The sequence below is a fragment of the Lytechinus pictus genome, chromosome 14 (genome assembly GCF_037042905.1).
Source record: "Lytechinus pictus isolate F3 Inbred chromosome 14, Lp3.0, whole genome shotgun sequence".
NCBI classification, from domain to species: domain Eukaryota; kingdom Metazoa; phylum Echinodermata; class Echinoidea; order Temnopleuroida; family Toxopneustidae; genus Lytechinus; species Lytechinus pictus.
In genome coordinates this window covers 27,005,760-27,014,231 of record NC_087258.1, presented here as the reverse complement: position 1 = coordinate 27,014,231, position 8,472 = coordinate 27,005,760, and the positions used below count along the sequence as shown (strand labels likewise).

The 8,472-nt window shown below is 35.5% G+C and overlaps 1 protein-coding gene across 1 annotated transcript; it reads left to right on the top strand.

The window, feature by feature from the left end:
- Positions 1-3,708: 3,708 nt before the first annotated feature.
- Positions 3,709-8,212, top strand: LOC129275625 (E3 ubiquitin-protein ligase TRIM71-like). The gene is made up of 2 exons (XM_064109570.1): positions 3,709-4,374; positions 6,917-8,212. Exons 1-2 carry the CDS (start codon positions 3,742-3,744, stop codon positions 8,177-8,179), a joined length of 1,896 nt encoding a protein of 631 aa, XP_063965640.1. The 5' UTR covers positions 3,709-3,741; the 3' UTR covers positions 8,180-8,212.
- The last annotated feature ends 260 nt before the right edge of the window (positions 8,213-8,472 follow it).

Sequence of the window (8,472 nt, the reverse complement as noted above, 5' to 3'; positions counted from 1 at the left end):
ATGTTTTGAATGGAAATGAAAAATAAAATGATTAAATTGAATTGAATTGAACTCCATTTTGGCTACACTCTGTCCTGAATAATACTACCAACAATGTCTTTAATGTCTAGTTTAAAGAATAGAGGAAATGACTGTCATGATATTATATTTTGGTAAAGGTACATCAAATTCATATTAACAAGGTTGCAGCATTCAAAATGGAATAATTGTTGCTTGACAAAAATGGATGTAGTTATTTTCCATGGATGTAGTTTTATCACTGAATTTTCCCATTCCTGCAATTACCACCATCTGAAAGGGATATGACTAGAATATAACTATATGTAGAGAAATAAAAGTTTCTCAACATATAATTATATTCTAGTCATATCCCTTATAAGTTTGTCTTTACTCCAATGGAAGATTATTTGATTTTTTTAATGACAGTCAGAGTTTGCATCCAACAATTTTGCTACTGAAACATAATATTAATTTTTGACAATGAGAGATGTAGGATGTATAAAGCATGGACTGTCACAGAAACATAATGAAAAAAATAAATGAAAGAAAATAGGCTAAAATTTATTGTGCACATATGTATATTTTTGATATGGTATGTTTTTGAGTCATGGACTTGCAAGTGAATTTCTAAAACAAGTGCAGAGATTTTTGTATAAAAAAATATATTTCTATAATTAGTTGCATGATTAAAGGTAAAGCTAAAGGAGAGAGGAAACGAAAGGAGATGGTATGGTGAAGCTCAAAATCAAGAGTGATGTGATAAAGTTAAAAAGAAAGAGTAGGAACGGAATATGAATAAAAGAGTGAGTAGAATATAGCTAAACAATGATTAATAATTGGGTACTGTAAACGATTTTTTATCAAAGCAGAATGCATTAAACTTCAAATGAATGGTCTGAACTCTGAAGTGCAAAGAACTCTACTATACCTATAAGGGGGGGGGGCATTTTTCTGCTCAAAAAATATACCAGCCCCCCCTATTTTTTCGGGGTGGGGGGTTAAGTTCCTAGTCATAATCCTTTAACTTTTACTTTTATGAGGTCATTACCTAAAGACCCCCCCCCCAAAAAAAAAGGGGAGTAATGTCTCGCTTTAAAAATGCAAAGACCCCTGAAGGGCGAAGGCGTAGACTGGTTTGGGCATGGGGAGGTAGAACTAAAAGTGGTATGGGGAGGGATGCACATCTTGGGGAGGTGGAACTAAGTTATGGAAAATCAGCTGTTGAAAGTAGAAGGGGTACACATTTTTGTTTTGCTTGCCAGTGTCGGAGCTCCTCTGCTTCAGCGGAAGGTTTCACATTCACCCAGTGTACCCCCAGGCTATGCCCTTGAAGGGTTTCCTTTTAAGAGTGTAACATGTTTATGTTCCTAATGGCCACCGCCTTTAACCTTCTTTATTTTGATGTCAGATTTCAAGGACCAATCCCGCCCCTCCCCCCAAAATCTAGAAATATCATACTGAAGGTGATTAATACCCCCACACTCTGGCGTGAACATTTTAATGCAGTTTAGAAGAGCGCTTCTCGACCAGTGCTTCTCGCCCCACTGGTGGGCCGCGAAGTACTTGCAGATGGGCCGCGATAAGCTCAAGAGAGAAAAAAAAATAGGGGAAAACTATATACCTGTTAAGATGTTTTGTCCGATCGATCTACTTGGGTCAAACAAAATCTAAGCACACTTTTTGGTAGCATGCATGTTGAAAAGCATATACATGCACACTTTACTATATGATTTTTTCGATCTAACTTTGATGTAAACCTCATGTGCATGCATATTGTGTATGTAGTTAATTGTCGCCCATTTACCAGACATTTCCGAATGTAGATTATTTCTCAACTGCTTGTTCGAATGTGCTTTAGAGCTTTGTGTTCAAATTTCATGAAACGTTTTTTTTTCATCAAAATCGACGTTTTCTTAAATTTTGGGTAGGTGGGCCTCGAAAAAAAATATGAGAGTCAAAGTGGTGCTTGAGTAAAAAAAGGTTGAGAAGCACTGGTTCAGAAGACATTTAGAATTTAGTATGAATCTTTACCCCAAGATGAATATTTCTTCCAACTTTTATGAGCACTGACTAAAAACAGGGGAAGTAGTTTGATCCACGATGACCCAAGTTTTCCTGCATTTCTGGCTATCATATGTGGTTACCATGGCAATGCACTCTCTGACAAATGCATACAAAAAATGGTTCTTGCACATCTTTACCTCAAGGCAAATGTGTGAGCCAAATTTCATGAGAATTGGTCCAAAACTGATCAAGTAGTTCAAATTGCAAAGTTTTTACCTGCATTTTTCCATATAATATGTTGTTACCATGGTAACACAATTTCTGAAACACACACAAAAAGTGCATTGTACATCTACTGTGACTTTCATACCAATGTGTGTGCCAAATTTCATGAGAATTGATTGAAAACTGATGAAGCAGTTTGAATTGTTAGTTTTTCCCCCAATTTTCACCATATGATATGTTGTTACCATGGCAACAAGATTTCTAAAAGACACACAAATATGTGTCTTAGACATCTTCACCTCGAGACCAATGTGTGTGCCCGTGAGAATCGGATGAAAACAGAGAAAGTAGTTCTAACTGCAAGATGTTTACCTTATTTTTGCCATAATACACTGTTACCATGGCAACGCAATTTCCAACACATGCAAAAAATGTGTATTGCACATCTTTGCCCCAAGACCAAAATATATACATACACACCAACATTCAACACCCTCCACCGCCACCCTTCGGCTTGTTTAGCATCTGCATTCAGATATTTGGTGCATTGAGATGTAAGGACAAACAGAACATCTGTTCAAAAGGGTTTGAATTCAAGAACTAAACTAATGCAAAATAATGCACTGCTATTGAGTTTTGCACTAGCGCTAGTCTATATATATATTGTACGATATCAATTTCTAATCAGAACGATCGTTTTTTCACTTTCGTCCCAAAATTATTAGTACAAACAGTTGATACCAGTTCGAGGTGTAAGGCAATAGAGAATCATATGAAGATTTTTTTTGCAATATTGCTTATTAATTACTCATTGTATGATAAAGAAACATGCTTGATTTATTAATGTTATTTAAGACTTTAAACGTTTAAACATTGACTACTTTTAACTTAATGTAGCGAACAGCGTGGTATAGGTTTTAAACAGCTTTTTGGCTGTGTTGCTTCAGTCAAACAATGCCAAGGCCAGCATGGATCGATACATCTCGAATATTTAGATAACCAATTGAAAATAGGAATATCTACATTCTGGCTAATCAACCTTTGTAATGAAGAAAACTGACAAGAGTTTGTAGTGGAAGCCCGGAGTGGAAGAACAATTCTGATGACATAGTTATCAGGTAGTCACATGGAGCCAGCACCACACAGGCTATTAATATAATTATTATACCCAGTTCTATTTATAGGAAGTTTCTACTGCACAATAGTGTGCTTTTACCATTGTTTGTAATCAAAAAGTCATACGAGGCCCCGGTACGAGGCTTTGGATCATTAAATGTATATAAGCCGAATGAAAAAAATAATCTCCCTCTTTCGATGGAATTATACATACATAACGCTGTAAAGGTAGGTGGGAATACCCAGTTCTATTAATAGACGTTATAGCTCCATGCTTCAATTCAAAATAGTGTGCTTAGTACCTCTACGAGTAATTTGTATAGCAATGCACAGTTGACTTCGTTATAATGTCATAGTTGTTGTGGTTGGAATTTAATTAGATATCTTTATTTAGCGATGGCTGAGAAGTGTGGATCAGAGAAAGCTTCAAGCTCTTCACCGAACCTGATATGTCCATTATGCCTTGATATATTTGTCGAGGCGACAATCCTGACTTCATGTGGACACACATTTTGTAGGCGATGCCTCAAGAAATACGATCTAACCCACCAGGATCTTGATCACATGGTCTGTCCTCTATGCAGGGAGATCACCAAGTTGTCTGCCAACCGTGTCGATGATCTCCGCCTCAATGTCTCCATCAACGGATGCGTAGACGATTACCACGTCAAGTGTGGTGGGATGAACGCTGTCCTCGAGATGCGACAAAAATGTTCTGGTTGCAAGCTTCAAGGAGATGCTGTCTCATTCTGCAGAACATGTAATAACTACATATGTGATAAATGTTTGCAATGTCATCAATATCTGTCAGTCTTTGAAGATCATGAGATTTTCTCCATGGATGATGTCATCGAAGGGAAGGTCAGCATTGGTCATTTATTCGAGAAGTGTTCCATCCACAAACTTGAGAACAAGGATATGTATTGTGAGGATTGTAAGGTCCAAGTCTGTCACAAGTGTGTACTTGTTGGTCATAAAGCTCATGAAATCAAGAACCAGGTTGACTTTGAACAAGAGTTGCGATGGAAGGTAATTTTATTTATTTAATAGATCATAGTGTGGAAAAGAAATCTGAATTGAATGTTGACACTGAAAATACTATTAATACCAATGATAAACAAAATGATGAGAAAAAAAAACACGCCTCGATCGGTGAGGGGTAGGGGGATGGGAGGGGGAGGAGGAGGAGGGGGGAGGGGAGGGGGAACAAGGCGGCACCCGAAGTTTGGCTCCCATGAAACCTCATCTGTATAGAAGAACAATGAAATTGAATATTGATGATGATGATGATAATGAAGAGAGCTGAAAATGACTGAGAAGAATAGGAATGATCATGTATGTAGAAAACATTAACAATACAAAGGACAAGTCCACCCCAACATAAAGTTGATTTGAATGTAGAATAAGTATTGTTTTAATACTATATAGTTCAGTCAAGTTGGTCCTTATTGTCAAATCTGTAAACTATGAAATATTGTATAATTAAAACAATAAAAAAACCGAAATAAATAGTGAGTGAGGGACATCATCGACTGTCTTATTAGCATGTCACTGAGTTGTGCATATCACTGTTTTGTGAAAAATAAGCGAAATTTTAAAATGTCACAGCTTTCTCATATTTGTTTTAATTATACGGAAGCCTTGATTAAATTGTTTTGTTCTTTTATCCAAAACATAATTGCTATTAGGGGGGATTTCTGAGTACAAAAATATCAACCGGCAAACACTTTAAAGTAATATATTCGCAATATTTTTACACAATGAGTTTACATGTAATGCCATTCTTCTCATTCTTCCTCTCTTTCCCGCTCTCTCCATTTTCGAACTTCTTTCATCTTTATTTCCCTCTCCTCTCTCACTTTCTTTATGTTTCTTTATCTTTTCTTGGATATCAGTCTCTATATCCATTGTCAATTATCTATCCAAATGATTCCTATGTTTATTGTGTATATCTGTATATATAATTTTTTTTTTCTTTTTTCTTTTTACAAAATACTATTTTGTTTTTGTTTATTTGCTTATATTCCTTGCATTGTATATTTGTATTGTATCATTTCCTACTTCTTGTTTCGAACAAAATATTGGCAATTGCCAGTGAAGTTCCAATAAATTCAATTCAATTCATATTACATCCAATTTTGATGAAATTTTCAGATGCTAGTTTGATTTATTTATTCAATCATAATTTTTCTGGGGTGGACGTGACCTTTAGTATACCTATTCAAATTCAATTCAATTCAATTCAAATTTATTTATTTCACTTCCATCAAACAAAAACAAATTGTATACCATATACCTAGTGGTATTAAAGATAGAAATGTTGATTTGAAATATAAGGGTAATAAAAACAATAAGTGATGATGATGAATATAAAAATGACGAAATTAAAAGATTGAACAAATCACAACATTTGGATACTATAATATTGATAAATATATTAAAAATTTACTAAAATGTTACAAGAAATGTAAATATTCATCACTACTCTACGATAGATCTGCTGGAATTTTCCATTTATCTTGAACAATGACATTATTTCCAAACAAACTTGTCATATCTTCTGGCATGAAACCATGGAACTCACTTTCACAAGCTTTACGAAATAAGCCTACAATTCATATAGCATAAAACAAAATCCCTTTAATAATCATAACACCCCTAAAATTTAGTATCAGTAGGATATTTTGAGGATTTCCTATTCTTTCTTATTTTCCTTTCCCCACTCTCTCCCTTCTTCCTCTCTTTATTTCACTTCATTTCCCGTCTCTGTCTCTTTATTCTATCTACCCGTGCAGCTTTTTTTGTTTGTTTTCTTTTACTCTTTTTTTGTCCTTTGTTTTATTGTTTTGGTTATATTTTGTCAGTTCTTGTATAGTTTTTGTTATGTCTTGTTCTTTTATAATTTTTACCGTGCCTTGTTCTTGTACCGTTCTATTACCTGTATTTCCTGTTCTTGTAATGCTTTCTTTCGTGTGTCCTTTTCACTTTCTTGTAATATTATTCAGCCTTGTTTATCTTTTACTTGCTATGGGAGAATATGATAAAAAACTAACAATTTACAAGGATTTATATGTAATTTTTACAAGAAAGATATGATGATCTGTGTATTAGATAGACTTTGAACTTTGTATCTTGTATCAATATGTAAAAAAAAAAAACCTTTAACGAGCTGTGCTTTTCAGAAGGTTTCCATTTCATTTCATTACGTTATATTACAATTCGCTCTACTTTGTAATTTTGTTGAAATTTTGAAATGAAATAAATTCGTTATCAATCAATCAAAAATGTATTGTATCTGATAATTAGCTTATGTAACGTACCATCATCAATATTGTTAATACTGTTGCATATAATGCATTTCTTCACATTATTTTTGTTGAATGTCAGCCACGATTTTCTTTAAAGTTATTGTAACAATGACATGAAATTGTGTAAATATGGGGTTTCTTTTACTGATTATCGCGTGTCATTATGCAGTAGTTATCTTTTTAAATAGTTTGTTATTTTCACATTTAAGGAATATTTGCAGATCTAAACCGTTGTTTGTACTATTCAAACTTTCATTCCTTAGGTGGAAGACCTTGCCCAACGATGTGCTGACAAGAAAACAGAGCTGGAAAAGAACATTCAAAACATAGAAATACAACGTCATGAGGTACACACTGCAGTGCAGACACTACTAGATGATGTCAGGCAGGCTTACACCATCAAGGCCAAGGAGCTGGAAGAAAATCTTCGAAATCTCACCGACCAAATAAATGCCTTAAAGCATAGTTTTGATGACGACCTCAATGTCTTGAAGTCAAAAGATCGTCAGAGGATCAAGAGTATTTGTAGTTCAATTACTTTGGTAGATAATGACAGACTGAGTCATCTTGAGACAGACACTCTATCTGCTCATATCTTGCTCTGTGAGGAACTAGATGCCATGCTGAAGGAGGCTACCGATCACACTTCTGCGTCAGCAATTACGAAGAAAGCAAAGGGGAAGAGGTTCAAGCCAGCAGATGATACTCGTCTTGACCTCGGGAGCATCTCAGGATCAGATCCCAAGATGGAAGTCATTCAGTGTGTTAATCTACGGTCATATATGTTCGGAATGACACGGTACTCACACGACAGTGTGGGTATCGCATATGGGTGGACTGCACAAGGTATTGATATCATTGATTCAAATGGTGGTAGGCAGCAGTATAGTAACATACCCAATGACGGGAAATATAATGGTCTTGTCTATCAACAAGACGGATCTTTATGCGTATCGATTTACGACACTAATGAAGCGTACATGTATTCCCCCCTTGGTTCCAAGAAGGCAACAATCCAGATGAGAGACAATACTAATGGTCTTAATGTAAACAGAAGTCAATCAGATGAAATCATCATTACTAACAATACAAGACAAGTCTATATCTCTGACCCGACAGGATCCACTCTTAAACACATTGTTCAAACAAAGCACAAGACGTGGCAGGCATCTATTACCAGGACGGGTTTGGTCGTCACGAGTTCATGTTGGGACGATCCAAGCGTGGTGACGGTCTATGACAGGGATGGGAATGCTGGTGAGTCTCTACAAGCTCCAGATGATGTCTACCTGTATGCTGCCGTTGATGAGCAGGACAGGGTGTATGTAGCGAGTGTTGATTGGCAGAATAGGAAGGTGGTGATCAGACTCTATGATCTTGATGGTCTGAACCTGAAGGAAAGAGTTGTGTTCAATACATTTGATATGACATTGAAAGGTTATTGGTGTTACTTGGTCTCCCTCTCCCCAGACATGCTCGCCTTTGCTTGTCACAATATGTTATATTTCATCAAGGTATCACTGTAATCCAGATAATCTCAACCATGCACCTACTACAATGTCTCAACACACTGTTACAAATAATTTAAACAACGCTGTTTACTATGTGAATCGCACAGTAGTTGTTTAAGCAGTTTAAACAAGTGTTTACAATCTTAACCACTTATGCTTAAATCATTGATAATTAAATATTTGAATTTAATATTTAGTGTTGTTTCAGATTTTGAACACTTGTTTAAAATGTTTAAAAAGTACTGTGCGATTCACATAGTGAATAGCGTTGTTAATATGCATGTGGCATTATTTAAATCAAAATTCAA

Coding starts and splice junctions, on each gene's coding strand:
- LOC129275625 (XM_064109570.1), top strand. CDS start 3,742: ATGGCTGAGAAGTGTGGATCAGAGAAAGCTTCAAGCTCTTCACCGAAC. Junction 4,375..6,916: donor AACAAGAGTTGCGATGGAAG/GTAATTTTATTT, acceptor TTCATTCCTTAG/GTGGAAGACCTTGCCCAACG.